Source organism: Saimiri boliviensis, chromosome 15, assembly GCF_048565385.1.
Source record: "Saimiri boliviensis isolate mSaiBol1 chromosome 15, mSaiBol1.pri, whole genome shotgun sequence".
NCBI classification, from domain to species: domain Eukaryota; kingdom Metazoa; phylum Chordata; class Mammalia; order Primates; family Cebidae; genus Saimiri; species Saimiri boliviensis.
Genome location: NC_133463.1, coordinates 23,443,628 through 23,467,516, shown reverse-complemented (window position 1 = coordinate 23,467,516; position 23,889 = coordinate 23,443,628). Strand labels below are relative to the sequence as shown.

At 40.2% G+C, this 23,889-nt stretch overlaps 1 protein-coding gene and 1 long non-coding RNA gene across 13 annotated transcripts in view; one reads left to right on the top strand and one right to left on the bottom strand.

The window, feature by feature from the left end:
* Positions 1-2,948, top strand: part of EYA1 (EYA transcriptional coactivator and phosphatase 1) — a 340,778-nt gene extending 337,830 nt beyond the window's left edge. For all 8 annotated transcript variants that reach the window (XM_074386773.1, XM_074386775.1, XM_074386774.1 and 5 more), the window contains one exon: positions 949-2,948. In XM_074386773.1, the coding sequence (XP_074242874.1) occupies positions 949-1,029 (81 nt within the window). In that variant the 3' untranslated portion in view covers positions 1,030-2,948. The remainder of the gene's footprint in view (positions 1-948) is intronic.
* LOC120362337 (uncharacterized) overlaps positions 1-23,889 on the bottom strand; it is a 450,979-nt gene that overhangs the window by 13,556 nt on the left and 413,534 nt on the right. For all 5 annotated transcript variants that reach the window (XR_012514035.1, XR_012514036.1, XR_012514038.1 and 2 more), the window contains one exon: positions 228-349. This is a non-coding gene — a long non-coding RNA (uncharacterized LOC120362337). The remainder of the gene's footprint in view (positions 1-227; positions 350-23,889) is intronic.

The window sequence follows — 23,889 nt, the reverse complement described above, 5'->3', positions numbered from 1 at the left end:
TTTAAAAAAAAAAAAAAAAACCTCATTTCTGTTTGCTTCTATGTGAAATTCTATTAGTCTGAAATTTTTTTCAGATTTCTTGGAACTATAATTGCAGATTATACTCCAGGCTCCACATTAATTTTTTGCATAAGAATACTAGGCTTTAAGGTAAACAAAATTTTGTCCTCTGGAAGGTGGCGATTATCTTTCTCTTCAAAAGGTTTTACTGATGCATTAATACTTACTATAGTGCTTTGGGGCAATAAAAGTTCATCACATTTTCACCCTTCATGAATGATGTAACTTCTGGTTTCTTCCTGTTTTTCTTGTCTTTGGTTTGTTCACGTGCTTCACAACATTGCCATTACTGAAACGAGATTTTTAAATTGAGGTATAAACAACAACTACAAAAACCAAAACAAAACAAAAAACAACTTTAGATATTCATTTAAAATTTTTTCCATATGATAAAGCCATTTTAAAGCCAATGTAAAGAACTGAAGAAAATAAACGGAAAAAAGTTGCTTCATATATGAGCCACAATCAAGTTAGAGAAAATGTAAAGTACTACTAACTAAAGAAAACTGCTTAAACTCATAAAGTACAAGCTTTTTAAACTTTCATCATGAAAACCCCACTGGATATGTATTTTGAAAAGCTGCTGTATTTGGCAACATTCTTTTATTTAAAGCTTGGAATTGGCATTCAAGTCACAGTGTAGATCCAGTTAGGAAATATCCATCCCCTTCTTTAAAGAAACAGACTCTAGATTACATTTTAAAACTCAGTCCAGTATTCTTACCCAAGGTTTGAATTTTTATTGTAAACAGATGTGATGCTAAGATGTTAGCTGGCATTTTCCATGATATTGAAAATGGGGGTGAGCATGGAAGTAGATTTCCAAAGGAGCCAGCAGGGCTGGCACTGGGTGCTCTGTCCTCACGTGTCTGTGTGTCCCTCCTGCAGCACGCGATGCCCTTCTGGAGGATCTCCAGCCACTCGGACCTCATGGCCCTGCACCACGCCTTGGAACTGGAGTACCTGTAACAACACTCAGCACTTTGACACCGCACAGCTGTTCTGTAACCAGGGACAGATCCAGCAGGCCCCAGTCTCGCATCAGCAACGGCCTCCCAAATTTAGCGATTTCTGCCTGCTGATGCGCAGCTGCTGTCGGTCTTGACCTCTGCCCTTGTGGTGAATGGAGGACCACGTCTATTTCTTCAGAACAGCTGTTGACTCTGGTACTGTGAATCCAACGAAAAGCCATGAGAATGTTCTAGCATAGTGTAATGTGTCTGCCACATTAACTACACGGTTCAAACCTGTGAAGAGAGGACCTGCAAACGCTTCAATTGTTAGCATTTTCAATGTGATGTGAACAGCTTCTCCAGTACAGCAAACCTGATTGCACAACAGACTGAAATGTGTTTCCTGAATATCAGTGGAGAAATTTTCTTGTAAAGAAGGTTTACTTTTTGGTGTCTCATACCCAGGGTAATCTGTACATCTCTACTTATTTATGAACAGACTTTAAAAAAAAAAAAAAACAGCTTTATTGAGGTATAATTCACATACCCCACAATTCGCCTGCCAGACTCTTTTGACATTAAATAATTGAAGAGACAATAGCATTAGAAATAAGTGATTCAAGGCCTTTGCATCACAACATGGCAAGTACAGTACTTTGAATTTTAGTGCATCGCATAGTTTTAAGTATGTCTAATTTAAACGTATAATATGTACATCACTGAGACAATCGTGTACAGAAAGAATTTTTGGTGTAAATTTGTAATAATAGATGATTCTTTTACATATTGTTTAGGGAAATGATATTGAAAGGTAGCAATGCCTTGATAGTGAAGCATGAGGCAGCATGTGCACAAACTCATGTGCCGTGGCTTATCTAAGTGCTGGGTATAAATATGTAGATAATACATTTTTTTTAGATAAATGTTGTCAAGACCAAAAGCATGGATGTCAAGTGTCAGTAAGGATTTTGTTTTCTAAATTTTCCCCCATCAGTTTTTCTGAGGGCCTTGATGAAATAACACAGCAGTTTCATAAACAATTTGAAAAAAAAAATAAGTTCTCCTACCACCTCACTTTTTCATTTCCACACTAATGTATTATATGTAACTACTTGGATAAAATAATTATTCAAATGCTTCTTCCCACAGAAATAATATAGATAGTAGATATATTTTATTAATAAAATGGTTCATGAATTGGAGACTAACAAAGTTTTCATGTGTTCAGAATTATTATCGTGTCTGCATTTTCTTTAGATAAAGGAAGACACATGATGCTAATCCAGAAATCAGCAAACTTTGCATTACTCCCTACATGCGTATTTTCTCTGTCTTCCTCCCACCCAGAGGAAAGTTCATTGCCATTGTCATCACGGTGGAAACAATGTCCCTCTCCAATGACAGGCATAGACTTGGGGAATTAAAATGATCACATTTGCCACACCATAAGGGTTTCTCCAAAAGGGGTCCGATAGGCTGGGCAATATTTTCTCTCATGTAATGCAATCCATTGTCATGAAACTACTCTCAGGATGAATCGTCTGTAATGTTATACTGAGGGGGAAAAAACCCACCAGCTTTGACCTAAAGTAGCTGAAGAGCTATTTCATCCTTTTCTGAAGTTGCAGGTTGCTGCTAGAATTAGTCATTTGTGAATTATCCAAATTGTTTGAATTCACAATTGAGTTTTTTTCTTTTTTGCTTGAAGCAAACAACTTGACAATTTTTTAACCTTTTCATTTTATGTTTTTGTACTCTGCAGTCTGAAAAGACAAAGTTTATCTTGGCCTTACTGTATAAAGGTGTGCTGTGTCCACCATTGTGTACAGAATTTTTTCTTCATTAATTTTGTGTTTAAGTTAATAAAATTGATTTGTGACGTACTGTAAGCTCCCTGGCTGTCAGGATTATCTTTTTCTCTTGGTTATATGAAAGAGCAGGATCTTGGTTGCATGAGAACACCTGAAGTCCAACAAAAGGAATATGTGTGAAGTAACTGCAGTGATGGCTGTATCAGCCCTTTAGGGGACTGAACTTGAAAGGTAACAGCTGTTTCTTTGATCACTGTAAGTACTGATGAATGGAAAAGTTCTTCACTCCCCCAAAAACTATATAAAATGGACCCTTACTCAAATTTATCTACTGTGGAACATAATTCAGCATAAGCTATCTTGGATTGCAGAGCATAGATTTAGCCACTTACATACTCAAGGGATGGCACTATAAAGCAGTTTCATCAATAAAGAATGCCCACAGCATATACCTCTATGATTTGGCCAGATTAATCATTGACAGAGAGCTATAAAACAGCACAACTGACTTCCTCCTGAGAATTTAATCTTAGACACACACATTCATACATGAAAACACATGAAAATCAAAAATACATTGCCTTGCCCATTTGTCAGGCCCCTGATGTGTATTTTTCATATTCACATACTAGGTCAAATGGCCTGAATTATGAGGTGCCACTGAGCATGCCCTGACACCCCAAGAATGAAGAGTTTGGGGAAAATCTTTAAAGAGAGACAGTGGTAGGGAGTAAAGGGGTTTTTAGGACTTAAATTAAGAAAGTATCAAAAACAGCCAAAATTGAGGGCATATGCAGAAGATGAGTTTTCTAAAGCACCACCTCTAATGTGACACCTCCTGATCAAAATTTTTAATGGGTCCTCTTTGATCATGGATTTAGGGCTCAGATTTTTCCCCCTGGCATACTAGAACCTCCAAATACAGTCTCTACTTTCTTCCCAGCGTTCTCTCTCATTACTGAAATGAGCAGATCTTCAGTACACTAGACTAGCTAGCATACTAAGCTCATCAAAAAGCCCTCAAGCATCCCTGCCTTGTCTTTGCTCAAAGCACTCTCACTGCCCACAATGACTTCCTTCACCTTGTCCTCAATCCACCCAAACCATGTCCAGCTCCAGTTTTTCCTCCTTTACAGACCCTGTTTCCCACCATGGCAGAGCAGCTTCATTCATCATCTCACACCAAGAAAATTAAGGACACAGACACACACAAGGAGTGGGTTTAGGAGTTGAGGTTTAAAATAGACAAAAGAGAAAGAAAGAGAGAAAGGAGAACAGCTCCATCCCTTAACCACAGCTTGGTTGGATGAGGTGTGACATTTACAAAGCACATGGGAAAGGCTGGCCACCCTACCCTATTATTATGCAAATGGGCTTTCCACTTGGCCAGCCCATCTTGTTGCTCCTTACTGTGCATGAGGCTGGCAAAGAGAAGGGAGGATGGAGCCGCCATTTTGAATATGCCTAGTCCCAGGTAGCCTTTTCCTATTGACCCAACTGCTGGCACTCACTGGTACAAGCTTCCAGTTTGCTTGTCTATGTCTGCAACTCAATTTTACAGGCTGCTCTAAGAAAATTATTAGGGGGCTACTTTTCATTAAAAGAAAAGCCTTACCAAGTACCCTCACTATCTGCCTAAATGATTTCTTCCTAACTCCTATATCCGTGGTATGCAATGTTAACTCCTTTTCTTCTCTCCCTCTGTCTGTGCCTTTACTGGAAGTCCATATTTCATTCAATAAAGACTCACTGCCTTCAAACCCTCAACAGTGTGGCACTGTCCCAGGTGCTGAGGGTAGGATGTCCATGCCCCAAGGACTGAGTTTACATTGGAGTTGGTGGAAACAGACCATAAATGAATTACTAAATGCATGAATAAGCTACATTCAGATCAAAAGGGTTATTTCTGGGAAATAAAACAGAGCATGGGTCCGTGACAGGCATAAGTTTCCTCTACTAGAATGGACAGATGTCTGAGCCAAGACCTGACTGCTAAGAAGTTGGAAGCATGTGAAGATGAGGGGCAGGACATGCAGGCAAAGCTCCTCAGAGGAGAACACTCTGTTTATCCTCCAAATGAGAACCACACCCATGGGTCTGAGAGGAGAGGAGCAGGAGATGACTTTGTAAAAAAGAAGGTGACCAGGAAGACCTTGAGTTTGTGGTCTGGAGTTTGGATGTTATTCTAAGTGAATGGGAGGACACTGAGAGTTTTACCTAGTGGGGGGACCTGGTCTAGTTTACTCTTTGAAATGATCACCTGGCTGCTGAGTGGAGAAGAGGGTGGAGAAGGAGCTGGAAAGGAGCAAGAGAAGAAATGGGAAAACCAGTTAATAGGCTATTAGGACAGTCCCAGCAAACAGTGGTCAGATTTAGACAAAGTTGGTGGAAATGTAAACCCAGGTTGTTTTTTAGTGATGGCTAAATATTTACATAGGTCAGATGGAGGAAATGGGGAGACAGGAGAAGAATCTGGACACGCCCAAGGAAAGAGGTCTCAGCACCACTGTGGACAGTTCATCCCAGTGGTTAGGAGTTTCCCCAGCTGTAAAAATGGAATAACGATTGTATCTACTTCAGAGGATTATTATGAAGACAAAGTAAGTTAATACAGTTGACCCTTGAACAACCTGGGCTGGAATTGCATGAGTCCATTTATACACAGGTCTTCTTCCACTGTTGCCACCCCTGAGACACTGAGACCAACCTCTCCTCCTCCTCCTCAGCCTAATCAACATGAGGACAATGAGGAGGAAGACCTTTATGATGATCCACTTCCACTTAATATTCTCTTCTTTATAATTTTCTTAACATTTTCTTTAACAATACAGTATATAATATCAAAAAACATGTTAATTGACTGTTTATGTTATCATTAAAACTTCCAGTTACCAGTAGGCTATTAGTAGTTGAGTTTTTGAGAAGTCAAAAGTTATACATGGATTTTCAGTGGCAGAAGGTTTGGTGCCCCTAATCTCTGCTTTGTTCAAGGGTCAAGCGTGTAAGTGAAGTGCTTGGGACACTGCCTGGAAGATTCTCTAATGTTGCCTATTACTGCACTGACTTCACATACATATTTCCCCAACTGAAGAACCAGCTTCTTGGATACACAGATCCTACGGAAGTCCACTGCATTGTTTTGGCCTGGTCTAGAAAACAAGCTAAAAAGTCTGATCCGTGACCTTGAGCATTGGGACAGTGACTGTTAACGAATTCATTACAATTCTTGGAAGGGCTCAATGAGCAAGACTAATGGAGGCGAGGGAGTGATCTACCATGGGCAGCCTGGGCAAGCAAGAAAGGCTTCTCTGAAGAACCGAAGTCTGAGCTGAGACCTCAAGGCTGGGGAGGAGTTGGCCCAAGGGGAGTGGGGAGAAGAGAAGAGCACGAGAGAAGCTCAAAGTGAGAAGGTAAGCAGCAAGCTAGGGAAGGAGAGGGACGGGCAAGAGAGCCAGGACTGTGGGTCTGGGATGCAGAGATGATTGGTGGGGTGGCCAGGAGAGGGAGGGAACAACAGCAAGTCCATCTTAGAGTAAAGCTACAGGCTTTGTGCCTTTATTGTACATGAGCGTGACTGCTTCCGAAAAAGAAAAGGCAGAGGATAGGAATAGAAAGGGCCTGAGGCTCCTGCATCAGCATATACAGGCTTTGCTACTGGTGATGCTTCTATGCTAAACTAGACTTTAAATGTTAGGTCTAAGGAGTATCTAGTTGAGCCCATTTTACAGGTTACAAAACTTAGGTTAAATGCTTTTCCCAGTGGGTCACAGACAAGTTAAGCAAAGCCATGACCCCAACACACCCTCTTGGATTCAACACTGAATCATGAAAAGATAGGAGCTCTCAGGCCTGTAACAGTTGGCTTCGCTTCCCCGATCTATCACTACATAACAAGGTAAGCTTAGGTGTTCTCTTCAAGTTTTTCTGGAGTATTTAGTGCTTTGTCCACAGTTAGCACAATTTTCCCATGATGCCCAAGGCCTTTTGTCTTCTGAACCTTAGTGCCTCAATCCTTTGTCATCCTTCCAGAGTTTGGGTGAAAACATATGTTCCAGTGAACATTTAGAAATATCAATGAAAATATATTTCATAACTTTTAAAATTTGCTTTTCAGAACATTTGCATCAGCCATGGATGTTTCCCAAATCAAATAAATATAAACGAGGTCATTTGTTTAACAGAATGTAGAGATGATTGCGGGAGATTTTGGCGGGAGCTCCTACCGCGTGTTCATTTAAGACTTGTAAGAAATTTCCTTTCAGACCCTGGCCCTTTACCCACACTATACGCAGCTACAAAAGCTTCAGCTAGAATAGGGTTCTCCACAATGTTCAAGATCATTATTTAACAATCCAAAAGGCTCGAGTCAGTGAGCTACTCTTCTTTCAATATCTCTCTGCACGTCTTCATTTCTCTCCATTCTATGTGATTATACAAACTGACAGGATGACTTGCGGCAGAAGAAATGAAAGGGTTTGTAATTTAGGAAACCTCTGGCCTTGCTGACTGAAAACAGGTTGTTTGTAAAAAGGAAATCCTAACCTCGGCTAACTGGCAAACTCTGTCAGAAGCAATAGAAGGAAGTGAAGGAGAAAGAACAGAGCTGGGGGTTTTTATTGGCAACAGAAGAAAAACGGATACTCTGCCAGGAGAAAGCCTTTTGAGAACTCACTGGTTGGGGGACTGAGACATGCCCCAGGCCTCTGAGTGTGTGATGGGACACTCAGAGCAGTTCTGTTCTGGTTTTGTGGGCTAGTTGGACAGGGGGATTCCTGCTTGCGACAATAGCTAGGCTGACAATCCTGAAAGTGGATTCCCACCAGTTAGCTCAAGTTTGGGTCCCCTACTGCAGGTGCCCAATGTCTATCCTGGCTTGACATAAAGCCCTAAGGCCCATAGGCAACAGGGGGTGTTCCAGGAGTGCAGGAGATAAGCCCCCAATGTTTCCCATGTGCCAGCCCACCCTCACTTCCTCCCCACCTCTGCTTGCTGCCTGTTGGGCAGAGCTCTGAAGTGATCGCTGGTCAATTCCATAAAAGAAGGCCCCTGAAAGTTCTAATCTCCTTATGCCAGTAGGATTCCTAGTTGGCTACCCATTGAAATCAGCTGGGATGCTTTGAAAAATCCCTATGCTTGAGCTCCGGCCCAGAGATCTTCATTTTCTTTGTCTGGGGTGGTGCTTAAGCAGCAGCATTTCTTTGTTCCAGCCAGGTAGGTGAGAAAGACCTCCATTGCTAGTCACCCCAAAGCAGGGCTGGCCAGTTGGCCAAGTATGCTTTCCAGCTCTTGGTCTTTCCGTTCTAATCCATTATGATCCCTAGTTTGCCAAGCCCCTGCCCATAAAATCTTTATGACCCAACTCAGCACCATTCAACAACCATTGGTGGGAGCTCCTACCGTGTATGAAGAGTTCTGCCCAGTGTCAGAGGTGTCCTCAAGGGGCTGGCCTTCCACTGGGAAGCAGAGATGTGTGATAAAAGGCATCCTATGATGAGGGCCTCACTAAATTCCAAGGATACCCACAATCTAGGGGGACAAATTTTCCAAAGAATTTTAATTTATCATGGGAACTCAGAAGATGCAGGAATGAGTGTTGCCTGGGGAAAGAGGAAAAGTCTCATCGAAGAGATGATGTTTTCATCGGATTAAGTGAAATAAAAGAAACATTAAGATGCCAACTAGGTTCTTAAACCCAGTCTTCCCTAAACTCCTCCTGTAATGGGCCACCTTGCTCAAGCCACAAATGCAGTAATCCGAAGACATTCTCAATGTCCACCCCCCCACCAAGCCCCACTGTCAGTCTTTTACAAAGACTTGCCTATTTTCCACACAGCACATCTCCGATCATTCTGCTGCTTACCATCACCTAGTCCCTGTCACAGGTATCCAGCACAGGGCTCCTGGAAGAGCTTCCAGCTGGTCTCCCAGCCCTCACCGTACCTTCCCTGAGTCATTCCCTACACCACAGCCTAAGGGATCACTTTAAAACATAAATCCTATCCTAGTAATGCCTATTACTACAGCGCTGCTTTTAGAAAAAAATCTCAAGCTCCTTGAATGTGCTGCCTGATTTGATCACCACCCACCTCTCTACCCAAGGTCTGCCCCCAGCGCCTCTCTCTTGAAGCTTTTGCTACACTAGCCTCCTTGCTGGTTCTTAAAAGTCCTAAGTGCCTCTCCACCTCAAAGGCTCTTTGCCAAGAGGACTCTTCCCATGCTTTTTTTTCCCTCCATATTTCAGGTCACGGCTTAAATGCCACACCCTCCACAAGCCTTACTGACCAGTCCATCCCAAAGACGCAGCTCCTCCCCAACAAAACCCTACTCTTTTCTTCCCTCACAAAGCCCTCGGCTTGCTCCCTTTATTGCACTTCCCACAATTGATCATTTTTAGTCTGTTCCATTACTCTTCTGCCATCTGCCTCTTTCAGGAGGCTGGAAACTCCAGGAAGAGGAGGGACACCACTATCACTACATTTCACATCAAGGGCAATGCTTGGCATGTTAATACGTTTTCTACTTATGTTTACAGTAAAATTAAGATGTTTGTTGACTAGATGAATAAACAATGGGTGAGTGAGCAAGGGCACTGGAGACTTAAAGTACAACACTGGAGAAACTTCAAAGAGTTCAGTGAAGCAAAACTTGCATGTCAGGGGGATAGATGAGGAAGGAAGAAGAAAAAACCTGAAAAATTAGTGGGGCCAGATCAGCAAGGGTCCACACTCACAGCCGCAGGAGTTGGGACTTTATCTGTCATGAAAAAGAAGATGTCAATGAATTTTAACCTGGGGGATGATCAAATCAGATATACATTCATTTTCCCCGTGAGGGAGAAATGTATAGATGCAGGAGGCTGGCAGACACATTGGAGATTCTGCAACAGTCCAAGCAAGGTGTCATGAGAGTCTGTCCAAAGGTGGGGATGGAAACATGAAACTGACATAGTAGGTCTCCCAGAGGCAGAGCCAGGCATTAGCAGGTGGGATGGGCTTCAAGATCCTCCTGTCTTATTCTTCCCTTTCCCATCCAACATTGGAAAGGGGCTGACTGGATCCAGTCATAGACAATGTTATATATAATTAAGTTAGAGAGTTACAGCTGAAGGGAGCATGTTGATTCATTCTAAATCTTCTCACTATCCCAGAACTGGAAGGCTTTGCTATCTGGAAGTAATTTTATATATCATTAAAATCTTGTGTGTGTGTGCATGTGCACTGCAGTGAACTTTTTAGAGGGACAAGAATAGCAACCTGGGTTTCCTGAGGGCTAAAGAAACTGCAGCAATCAGGCAGAGGCCCTTTACTTACCATTGGGAAAACAACACTTTTCCATTATAAAAGCAGGGGTGGGGGCGGGCAGTGGCTGGCTGAAGCAGACTGTAAAGAGCTAAACCCTCCCTATGAAGGCCTCTATCATCTAAGCTCTAGTCACTACTAAAAACAGCCTAGAGGTGGTCTCAGGCTGAGGCCCCAAGCTCACTGGATGTATAGCCAAATTTGGGACCACTAAATCCCAGATACCAGATACCTAGGCAGGGCTTCTGGACCTAGGTTTCTGCGAACACTCACACCTTGTACTTCCCTGTAACAGGGGGGCTGTATCCTTCTAGATGAACCAAGCATCCAGAGGCTGCTTGAAAGTCCTTGATACAAGACCCCTTTGATGCTGTCCCTAACACTTCCTTGTTTACAGGCTCAGAGCCCATCTCAAACAGCAAAGTGTTGAAGAGGAAAAGAAGAGAAAGAAAAAGAAGAAAAATCAAGAGTATACTAGAAGGACGGGGAAGAGATTGTTGTGTTAGCTTGGACATCACAAGGGACTAGATATGGAAAAGGATCAATCTCCTAAGCTTTCTTTAGCTCTCATGTGTGCAAGGCCAGTATAAACGCCCACTGAGTTGCAGGGATCAAAGTCTAAAAGTTCAGACAGCTCAAGGGAAGAAGGAAGGAGGCAGGAAGGCTGAGCAGGAGGAGGCCTTGCCACCTCCTCAGTCCTGCAGAAAGGGCCACCTTCACCACCCCGCCTCCTCATGGCCCTGTCTGTAGGAACCTCTCATTGAGAAATCACCACAGATTCCACCACCTAGCCTACTTAGTGGTTCAAACACACCAAAGGCTTTCCAGAGTTTCCATTCTTCCTAAAGTGATTTAAATGCAAAAAGGAGGGTGAGTGAGTAGATGGAGGAAGCCCACACCCTTATTGGAACAGTCTTGTTTTGAAGAACTTCTGCCCTCTGGAGTTGAAAGCATTTCTTGGCCCAGTGGAACCAAGAGGTGCCATGATCACTCCATAAATGCTTCCAGCCCCTGACCTTGATATTTATTTGCAAAGCCTGACAGGAAATCAGTGCAACATGTTCCATGAAAAACAAAGGAAAATGCAAGAATCAGAAAAAACAACAGACTGCTCTAAACAGCCTTACATCAATAGACTTTGAAGAAAATTACAGGCTAGAAAAATAGTTCTCTTTGACATAGAATCTTCCAACATGTTCCGAAGACCCTCTATGTGCCCAGCCCAGTGCTGGGTGCTGACAGAGTCTGTGCCCTGAGAAGTCTGTGTTCCCAGAGTAGGAGCTGGATGCTGCTGAGATCAAGACATGGAGTGATTTTGACTGCACCAGTAAGGAGCAGAACAAGCTGAAGGCTTCAGGCAAAGAACTGGAGGGATTATTTGAGAAGACTCCTAAGACAATATAATACTTCATCTGTACTGTGAAGATGAGGTAGGAGTTGCACAGATGAAAAAGAGAAAGGAGAGCATCACTGGTGAAAGAATGAATAATGTCTAAAACAGTTTCAGAAATGGAGCTTTAAATTGGCTATAAAAATTAATCATGACATCGGATGACCTGAGAATCATTTATAATCATTCATGCAGTGTTTTCTATTTCTATTTTGAGGTCTCATAGCACAGCAGGAGAGATGTGCTATGTTTATAAATGCCCAGGATTAAATTCATTAGGTGTGGCAAACTCAAATGCCAACAAGAATGAGGAAGTAATATAAAGGAGTGAATGATAGAGGTCTATTATATAGAAATCCCAAGGCCCTCTTCTTTTTTTTTTTAATTCCTCATTTGATAGTGATAGATTGGAAATTATTTCTACAGTGCCAGTCATCAGCAATAGGCATTCATCCTCAGAGCCAGGGAAATAGTAGAGAGTGGAGGACTGTGTCACACAGAAAAGAAAATGGCTCATGTAAAGAGAACACCTGTTCTCAACTCTAACCTGTTTGAGTTTCCATTTAGGAATGCTGTCTCAGTCAGGTTCTCAGTTTTCAAGAGAAGCCAGCTATCCTGGTATTAAGGACAGTTGACTATAGGAATCTTAAACTTTATAAATTATGGATCAAAATAAAATTTTTTATAGACTAATTAAAACATAATAGTGGCCACACGAAGCTCACAGTTTAAAACATGCAGATAATGGGAAATATTTCTAACCAGAATGTCTAGGAATACTTGATGGAGTAATTGATGTTTAAGCTGGACCTTTGATAAGGATATAGGGAGAGCTGAAGGCCTGAAGTTGGAGGCTCCAGGGCAAAATGACTCAAAAGCATTCTTTTATTCATTCAATCATTCATTCATTCATTTGAGACAGAGTCTCACTCTGCTTCTCAGGCTGGAGTGCAGTGGTGCAATCTTGTCTCACTGCGACCTCTGCGTCCTGGGTTCAAGTGATTCTCATGCCTCAGACTCCTGAGTAGCTGGGATTACTGGCACGTGCCACCACACTCAGCTAATTTTTGCATTTTTAGTAGAGATGGGGTTTCACCATATTGACCAGGCTTGTCTCAAACTTCTGATCTGCCTGCCTTGGCCTCCCAAAGTGCTGAGATTACAGTCATGAACCATTGCACCCGGCTCATACTATTAAAAGTCATCTAATTTAGTGGTCCTAAATTTGGCTATATATCACAATGAGCTTTGAGATTTTCCCCAAAATTTCTAAAATGTTTTAATTATCTTTAAATTTTTATGTACATTTTACAACATGGATAAACCTTGATACATTATGATCAGTTAAGTTAGACACAAAAGGATGAACGTATGATTCTGTTTATATGAAGTATCTAGAATAGGCAAATTCAGAGACAGGAAGTAAAATAGAGTTTACCAGGGGCTTAGGAAAATGGGAAGTAATTGTTTCATGGGTAGATGGCTTTTGTTTGGGATTATGAAAAAGCTCTAGAGGGCAGGGAGTGGTGGCTCACACCTGTAATCCCAGCACTTTGGGAGGCCGACATATGTGGATCACAAGGTCAGGAGTTTGAGACCAACCTGGCCGACAGAGTGAAACCCCATCTCTACTAAAAACTCAAAAAATTAGCTGGGCGTGGTGGTGGGCACCTGTAATCCCAGCTACTTTGGAGGCTGAAGCAGGAGTATCACTTAAACCCAGGAGGCTGATATTGCAGTGAGCTGAGACAGTGTCACTGCACTCCAGCCTGGGCAACAGTATGAGACTCTGTCTCAAAAAAAGAAAGAAAACATAATTCTAGAGATGGATAGTGGTGATGGCTGTTCAACATTTTTGAGGTACTTAATGCCATTGAATAGTACACTTAAAAATTATTTAAATGGTAAAAAAAAATTCAGTAATTCCTGCATATTATAAACAGAAATGGAGAATAGAAACAAACTTTTAAAAGCATTTTTGTTTTGTTTTCAGCCTGCCTCCAGATGAATATACAATAAACCATCATTCCTATTAGGAACCACTAAGAATTCATCCCACTGAGTTCTTGCATCCCAATATTGGGTAATTCATAGGCAACAACTCCAACTATTTCTATTAGAATTATCCTGGGTTTCATATGACTTGACTTTTACTCACCGATTGTCCTACTGCTCATTTATAGGGAGTTCGATATAGGATTTAAAGAATTTGAAATAGGAGTGATGGTACAAAGGAAGTTTCATATTGCTTAGAAGAGAGAGTCAATGTGACTGTCTTGTATGTGTGTGCAGGAATATGTTTTCAACATATTGACTTATACAATACTCAGTTTTCTGCTTCTTGAGTTTTTAAATGAATTACATAGATATCTTTCCACTTTGGTACTTACAAATTAGCTCTTCACTTTAAATAGCTACCTGGTATTATACTATATGTGACATAATATATTTGGTACATCTTCCATTGATAGAAATTGAGGCAGTTTGCTATATGTTACTATTATAAATTATGCTAGAATAAACGTTTATGCATTTATAAATGTTCACAAATAATTCATGTAAGTTAATTTCCTAGAAATATAATTACAAAGTTAGCAGGTATGACAATTTAAATGCCAATAAAATTTGCCAAGTGGTCCTGCAAAAAGATTATACCAATTTTTACTTCCATAAAAAGGTTTGTAGAATCTCAAAGGCTTTTTTAGATGCCCAGAGCTCTATTTTCAGAGATTCTGATGCAGCAAGTCTGACATAGGGTCTGGAAATAAATATTATTTTAAAACTCTAAAGAGGCCTGGCGCGGTGGCTCACGCCTGTAATCCCAGCACTTTGGGAGGCTGAGGTGGGTGGATCACAAGGTCAAGAGATCGAGACCATCCTGGTCAACATGGCGAAACCCTATCTCTACTAAAAATACAAAAAAATTAGCTGGGCATGGTGGTGCGTGCCTGTAATCCCAACTACTCAGGAGGCTGAGGCAGGAGAACTGCCTGAATCCAGGAGGCGGAGGTTGCAGTGAGCCAAGACTGTGCCATTGCACTCCAGCCTGGGTAACAAGAGCAAAACTCCATCTCAAAAATAAAATAAAATAAAATAAAACTCTAAAGAAATTCTAATACTTGCCCACTTTTGGACCTACTGATCTAAATACAAGTTCAAGGTTAAATTATTATCTAATTGCAACTGAAATCTGAAAACTACAGAACAGTATTGATAGAAATTATAGAAGTTTTAAGTAAATGGAAGGATATACCATGTTCATGAAATAAAAGACCTGATAATACAAAAATTCCAGTTCTCCTCAAATTGGTAATCCCTAGTCCAAGAAGAATGAAGGGAAGGAAATGAAGAGAAGGAGAGGGAGAGGAAGAAAAAAAGGAGGGAGAGCAAAAGAAGAAGAGAAAGAGGGAGGAAGAGAACAAACAAGCTAATTCCTTAAAATAAACAAAACTGGAGAATAAGCCTACATTAAAACTGATCACAAAGCCATAGCAATTAGCACAGTGTGATATTGGCTCTGAATAGACAAAAACAAACAAAAAAACATGACTACAGAAAAGTAGAGAAGAGCTGGGTGTGGTGGCTCACACCTGTAATCCCAGCACTTTGGGAGGCTGAGGTGGACGGATCACGAAGTCAAGAGATAGAGACCATCCTGGTCAACATGGTGAAACCTCATCTCTACTAAAAATACAAAAAATTAGCTGGGCATGGTGGCGCGTGCCTGTAATCCCAGCTACTCAGGAGGCTGAGGCAGGAGAATTGCCTGAACCCAGGAGGCGGAAGTTGCGGAGAGCCGAGATCGGGCCATTGCACTCCAGCCTGGGTAACAAGAGCGAAACTCCGTCTCAAAAAAAAAAAAAGAAAAGAAAAGAAAAGTAGATGAAAGTTGTGAAAAGCAAATTTATTCTTTTAAATTTCATTTAAATCTCTGTACTATGCATTTTTGCTTTAGTTTGTAAATGTGTAACATTTATAGTTAAATAGGACAAAGCAGACCCTATGACTACTGTTTTCAAAAATTAAATTAATATATAAATAATTCAGAGGGGTTTTTCATTTACTTTTGAAAACAAGAAATTTCTTTTTTTTTTTTTTTTTTTTTTTTTATTGCATTTTAGGTTTTGGGGTACATGTGATGAACATGCAAGATTGTTGCATAGGTACACACATGGCAGTGTGCTTTGCTGCCTTCCGTCCCCTCACCTGTATCTGTCATTTCTCCCCATGCTATCTCTTCCCACCTCCCCACCGCCCGCCCCTCCCCCATTTCCCCCCAACAGACCCCAGTGTGTAGTGCTCCCCTCCCTGTGTCCATGTGTTCTCATTGTTCAACACCCGCCTATGAGCGAGAATATACGGTGTTTGATTTTCTGCTCTTGTGTCAGTTTGCTGAGAATGATGGTTTCCAGGTTCATCCATGTCCCTATAAAGGACGTGAACTCATCGTTTTTGATGGCTGCATAATATTCCATGGTGTATATGTACCACATTTTCCCTATCCAGTCTATCATCGTTGGGCATTTGGGTTGGTTCCAGGTCTTTGCTATTGTAAACAGTGCTGCAATGAACATTCGTGTGCATGTGTCCTTGTAGTAGAATGATTTATAATCCTTTGGATATATACCCAGTAATGGGATTGCTGGGTCAAATGGGATTTCTATTTTTAGGTCCTTGAGGAATACAAGCAATGGGGAAAGGACTCCCTGTTTAATAAATGGTGTTGGGAAAACTGGCTAGCCATGTGCAGAAAGCAGAAACAGGACCCCTTCCTGACACCTTACACCAAAATTAACTCCAGATGGATTAAAGACTTAAACATCAGACCTAATACCATAAAAACCTTAGAAGAAAATCTAGGCAAAACCATTCAGGACATAGGTGTAGGCAAGGACTTCATGACCAAAACGCCAAAAGCAATGGCAACAAAAGCCAAAATAGACAAATGGGACCTAATCAAACTCCACAGCTTCTGCATGTCAAAAGAAACAGTCAGTAGAGTGAATCGGCAACCAACAGAATGGGAAAAAATTTTTGCAGTCTACCCATCTGACAAGGGGCTGATATCCAGAATTTACAAAGAACTAAAGCAGATCTACAAGAAAAAAACAAACAAGCCCATTCAAAAATGGGCAAAGGATATGAACAGATACTTTACAAAAGAAGACATACAGGAGGCCAACAAACATATGAAAAAATGCTCATCATCACTGGTCATCAGAGAAATGCAAATCAAAACCACATTGAGATACCATCTCACACCAGTTAGAAAACAAGAAATTTCTTTAACAGGATTGCACCTACCAATTTCTTGTAGAATAATAAAAATCTTTTAGCAAACTGAAAACAAACAAACAAACAAACAAAAAAAAAGAAAAGTAGAGAAGAAACTATGCATATCCTGTCATTGATTAATGACTAGGATGACAGGACAGTAGAGAAAGGATGGCCTTTTCAATAAATGATGCTAGAACAATTGAATTTCCATGTGAAAATTTTGAGCCCCATCTCTCACCATACACACAAATAAAATCCTGACAGACTTTGGGTCCCAATGTAAACTAATAGACATATTAGAAAAATATGAAAATACTTTTATGACTTGCAGATAGAGGTGTTTTAAAAGGACACAGAAAATATTAACTATTTTTAAAATGATAAAGTGGACTATATTAAAATGTTTTACTCATCAAAACACACCATTAAGAGGGTAGAAGAGGAGTGTCAGAGTGGGAAAAGATATTTTCAAGAAATATATCTGACAAAGTACTCATAAACGGAATATATAAAGAACAGCTACAATATGATATGAAAAGAAATCTCAACATTAAAAGTGGGCGAACAGACACTTCATATAATAGGATATCCAAAGATTTGAACAGAACTTTCATATAATAGGATGGCCCATAAACATAGGAATTGTTTTCCAACTTCATTGGTCAAAGAAATGCAAATTAACACAGTAAGATTTATGCCTTCCTGTACCATCAGAATAGCTAAAATGAAAGAGAGATAATAACAATACACAGCTGTTGTTATCGTGTATAACTAGTGGGAGCATAAATTGGTACCGCCTCTTGGTTAAATTGTTTGTCAGTATCTACTAAATTTGATCACTGCTGCACTCCTCTGAATTACTAAGGAAGGTTTTTTATGCCATTTATTTGGAATTATTATCTATTGCCTTGAAAAACAATGGTTGGTTTTTCACATATGCACTCTTAACTCCCTGCCCAACACTTGAACCTGCTTGGAGTAGGAATAGTGTCTCACTTGTTACACCACAAGACTACCAAGTAAAAACACAAAAATATCTGTTGAAGATGCTGCTGAATTATACTGTAGGTCAGAATTTTATTTATATGTTACCCAAAAAACCCAGAAATACCCCAAGAAATTTCTCTGATTCACTGTTTCTTTTAAAATATGTTCTACCTATTAAAGTGTGGATTTTAATTCTACCTATTGAAGTGTAGATTTAAGTTCTATCTATTAAAGTCTTAGATTTTAGTTAAACAATTTGCTATAATCCAATTTCTGGGAATTTATTCAGATAAATATATTATTCATTTATTTATTCACCAGAAACTATGCTAGGCACAGAGGGCACAATGGTGAGCAAATATGATTACCTTCCTGCCCTCACGGCACTTGTACCTGACTGGGATCCCCACAACCAGAGCATAAAAACAGATGCTTGAAGATAAATGTAGAGGAGCTCTGACTAATAATTATTTGTGCCTGCCAGCTGGGTACTTTTGCCTCTGAGCTTCAGGAGAAACTGCTATCTCCCCCACCTGGCACTTAGCATATTTTATTTGTGTTGGCTTAATTGCCTAAATTCCCCTTTAGTCCCTTAGTTCAATGAGGGCAAGTACTATAACTGATTTGTCCATTGCATCACCAATACAAACTATGTGTTAGAATCGATTAAAAGTAAATTCAGGTACATCTATGCAATGAAATACGGCATAACCATTAATTGGATTATTTACAGCTTTATCTATAATCATGGAAAGTTGTCTGTGATACATTGTTTGATGAAAGGGGAGAAAATCAAGGTACAAACAGTATATATAGCTTGAATATATATATCACTATTCATACATATCCATAATAAAAGATTTAGATGAGTATATACCAATACATGAACACAGAGCATCTCTGAGTGATGGAATTTTAAAGAATTTAACTTTTTGATTATATCCTTATTTTCTGAAGTTTCCAGTAAGCAAATGATTAATCTAAAATTTAGAAGCTATTTAATTTTTAAATAAAATTTTTCATATTTTCTGATCACTACATTTGGTAAGATTCAGAACAAACACCACATCTTGGGCAAAGAGGGAATTTCTTCCCTGAAGCTGGGTGTTTTGAGAGCCCAGTTCAAGGTATGGAGTTCTGCAGCCTTCCATGATCTCTGCTTTCTCTCCTGTCTGCCTCATGTGTGGGCTGAATGAGCAGTGGATCACCCAGGCAGGTGTGCAGTCGCAGTCTGGCTTGAACCCCTCTCTCCATCATCAATATTTACCTTTCTACATGCATTCAGTGAATATCCATTTGCCTAGAATCTGAATATCTATGCGAGACCCTGAGTTAAGCAAAAGGAAAACATGGAGGACTTCCTGGCAAATACTCCATGCCCTCCCTCAAGGAGACTTCAAGCTCTCTTGGACACAAGACATGTGTATATTCATGTGCACACACAAGCACATGTGAGTAGGAAAGAGCAGAACTATCTATGCCTGCCTTCTGAAGGCCATGGTCATTGCACTGTTAAGGTAATTACTAGCCATTCTTAAACACCAGTGTACCAAGTGATGGCAGATGACACTGACTCTTATACCTTCCCAGCTCTATTTAACTGCATTTTAATATTTTCCAATAGTAAAAGTATGTGCTTATGATAGAAATTTTGAAAAGTACACAGAAATGTAAGAAAATAAGAAATAAACCCATGCACAACTTTTTCATTTAAGGAGGGACCACTATTAATATTTCACTAATTTTCTTTAACTCTGTTTTATTCTTACTTACACAGGTGAGATGAAATTGCATATACAGCTTTTTATCTTCTTTTTCCCAACACTTTTGTGATTAATATTTACTAATATCATTAAACACTTCCTAAATGCCATCATTTAGGGTAGTGCGATGGTCCATTAGATGAACATCTACTATGTGCCCGATGCTGTGCTAAGTACTGTGGCAGTAGTAAGGGCAACATTAAGGGAGTGCTGACCACTTTTCTAAGAGCTGGAGAAGGGGATTATTTCATTTAATCCTTAGTTTTTATCACATGAGTAATATTACTAATTCTGTCATTTAGAAAAAGGTAAAAGTCCTCAGTTACAAAACTGTAAGTCAATTGGCTAAAGCCACAGAGGCAATAAAAGCAAGAACTAGGATATGAACCTAGAAAATCTGACTTAAAGCCTACCTACCTGACTTCTATTATTATAGTGCTTCTCCTGAATGCACAGTAATGGCTGACACCTCTTGGGAATAAGCCATATGCCAGTCATGCAGCTAAGCCCGTCACCTATCTTAACTTATCTAATTCTCAGTGTCATTCCATTACTTTCATTATTTTACAGATGAGAAAGCTGAGTCCTAGAGAGGATAGATAACGTGCTAAAGATCACACACAAGTAGGAAGTGGCAGTCCCAAGTCCAAACCTAGGTCTCTGACTCCTATCCTCAACTTAACTGGTCTTCTCTACTAAGACATAAAACAGTCTCATAGACAAGTCCAATGTCATTAATCTTTTCCTATTTTCTTCTAAGACATTTACAGTTTGAGCTTTTACATTTAAGTCTTCGATCCATTTCAAGTCAATTTTTGTATTTGGTATAAGGTAAGCACCCAACTTAATTCTTCTGCATGTGGATATTCAGTTTCCCCAGCATCATTTGTTGAAAAGACCATCCTTTCCCCCATTAAATGGTCTTGGTACCCTTGTCAATACTTATTTTATCATATATGTGAGGATATGTTTCTGGCCTCTGCATTCTATCTCATTGGCCTACATGTTTCTCTTAATGCCAGTACCACATGGTTTTGATTACCGTAGCTTTGTAGTAAGTTTTGAAGTCAGGAAGTATAAGACCTCTGCCTTGGTTAGGCTTTTTCAAGATTGTTTTGGCTATTTGAGGTCTTTTGAGATTCCACATGAGTTCTAGGATGGATTTTTCTATTTCTGCAAAATATTATTATTGGAATTTCAAAAAAGTCCACAATAGAGACATGCAAACTGATAATCATAATGAAATACTGTGAGTGTTGGAAGCCATTAATCTCCCCCCATAAACTGTAAGCACTTCAAGGGTAACAATTTCATGTTTATATCCACCACACAATCTAGTATTGAATCATGTACTGGGTGGTACTCAAGTAGTGCCTCTGAATTAATTAGGATTACAGAGAGATGCGTCTTTCCTTGACTTATAAGAACCAAGATGTTTTAAGAGCTGAACAAAATGAACTAAAAATAAACAGATTTCTTTTTTTATGAACACACTTCAGATTTCTCAGTAAAGTAAAACAAAGTTGAATCCTGCCTGGCACAAACATGTCATAATTTCCACAATTATGTAAGAGCTACAACAGATGCAAAATAAAATGTGGTTTTTCTTCCCCCTACAGTTTAAAACAAGTAGAACCTCTCCCCTTTCCTGCCTGTTCCATCCAGCTATAGCTTAATAAAATCTAAGAATGATATATACAAAGCCTGGCCATCAGGAGTAAGTGGTTTATTATTTCAGAGGCTATATTACCAGCTGCGTGTTTATTATAAATGTTCAGAATTGGACATGGTTTATTCTATTTATAGCATTAATACTATTTTTTAAGTTTAAATAAACTAAACAGATAGAAGAATTGAAGTTCACATAATAATGTTGTTATATAATATAAAAGGTATGAAACATAAATCTCTTCCTTCCTTCTGTGGAGCCTAATGAAACTGCCAGTTGTTTATTTTAGCACCAGAAACTCTTGGCCTGCAGAGCACAGGAAAGGCTGAAGAAAAGCTTGCTTTGATGCTTCTAGAATTAACCCAAGAGGCCTTGTAAACCAAGATAGCAAAACTGCCCTTCTTCTGCCAGCCTGGGCTCTGTCTCCACTCTGCCCCCTTCTCTTGGCAAGCAAAACTCCTAGAGCTCATGAAGGAATAGCCCAGCAGTAGTGATGTGAGGGGAAATAATTAATTCACTTTTACATAGGTCAGGAGTGTTCAACCTTTCTGAGATGCAGCCCTCTTTGAAATCTAATGAAATGTAGGAACTCTGATCCCTCACCCACAGCCAAATACAAACATACTAGCAAATATGAATTGTGATCTCAGGAGGTTCCAAGAGCAGAACCTCTAGTCCGTTTAGTGTCATCCTTATGCTAGATGTGGTGCTAAGTGAATAAATACAATGTGATATACATTCATCTGGCAAATGAGGATGTTTGGATCCAAAGATCAAAGGGAGACATTATAGAGTGACAAGTCACCAGTTTTAATGGATTTGCCAAAAAGAGAGCCTCAGAGGTAAAAAACCTAGGGACAGTGAAGGGATTTGCCAAGCCACTGTGTAGTAAAGAATTTGGCCTTGCCTCTCAGTTTCTGGGCAGTAACCTACGTCATACCCAATAAGAATTTCCTTGGTTAGGAAGGAAGCCGTGGCCACAGCAGAAACATCAACTATGTGTCTTAGAGTAGAGGCTTTGGGTCATGAAGTTGACCTGGAGGCTGAGATCAAGAGTGTGAGCAATCAATCGATCATACCTATGTAATAAATCTCCAATAAAAATTCCAGAAACTCAAGTCCAGGGAAGCATCCCTGGATGGCAATACTCCATACATGCTGTCACACATCAATACTCAGAGGAAAACATGTCCTTAAGGACAATGGAAACTTTGCATTTGAAATGTTCTCGGACTCTGCTATGTGTCTCTTCCTTTGGCTAATTTTAAAATTATCTGCTTCTTCTCTCTGCAGTAAATCATAACTATAATTACAACAGTTTTCAGTGAGTTATGTTTGTACTTTTAATGAATTATCAAACCTGAGGGTGTTCTGGGGAAAACATCAGGAAGTTGCAGTTGGTGTCAGAGGTGAAGGTAGTCTTGGCCTGTTCAATCCTACTTTGTTGTCAGATCCAAACTCCTTGTAGTTGGTGTCAGATCCAAACTCCTTGAAGTCCTCCAGTTTGGCTAACTCTGGGTGGTTACTTTCAAGCAGAACCCAGCCTTGGCAATCAGCTCCCCAAGGACTGGCTGGTAAGCTATCAGAGAATTTCTAGGCACATTGCCCTGGGAAAAGCTAGCTATAAGAAGCCACCTGGACTCCAGATGTGGAGCGGTGGTGTGGAACCTCCGAACCATCAAAATCCAGATAAGTCAATGCCTTACTTAGCCATTCCCATGTAGAAGCCACTCGGCTAGCCTCTCCCACTTACACCTACCCCAGCAAGAATGGAAAGAAACTTAGCAAAAATGAAAGCTCAGGTGCAGCTGACGCCCAGTCTTCCTCCCTAGAACAGGCTTGCAATAGCCTCACAGTTTCCAGGGCCAAGGAAATGCCTTTCTTAGTGAGCAGCAACTGACATATACTAAGGTCCCTTCAGTATCTCAGGGGAACATTTGGTTCTGAGTTTTAATTGACTGGTGAGATCATAAAAACAGCACAGAGCTTCCAAACTACTAAAAGGAGTTGGTCTTTTTTAATAAGCACATCCGTTTTTATTGCTTACTGAGGAAGAAAACCAGATGACAAATGTCCAATCCACAAGATAAACAAAGGAAGGTATAAGATGCCTTAGAAGGGTGGAGTGGCAGGCAGTTGTCCAAGTATTTCGAACGACGTTTTCTTTCATCCCTCCTTTCCCTTCTCCCAAAGTAGCATAAGAATCAAAGCTAGAAACTAAGCAGATATCAATACCACTCTTCTTCTTCCTAAAGTGCTCTTGAGAATTCACATTCATTAATAAATGCATACTGAGCACCTCATGGGCTTGAAATATTCTGCTTGGTCCTGTGAGACTGGGGGAGCTTCAGTTCAAGACTTTAAGATAGGACCCTGCTTTGAAGGACGCACGGCTTGGTAAGGTAAATAGGACACATACACTTGGGAACATAAGAAAAGCAGGATATAGTGGAGACCATATGGAATATACCAAACCAATGAATAATAGCATATGGGAATTCAAAGGAGAGAGATTTCACTTCCCTCTGAGCTGACCAGAGGAAGTACCAGGTTTTAAATGGAGGACCTAGTGTTTTAGGTCTCTCACCTAAGTAAAACCAAATCACGATCACTACAAAGAAATGGCATTAACTAGATGAGAATAGACTTTGAATATGAGGACTCTGGAAAGATGAAATGAA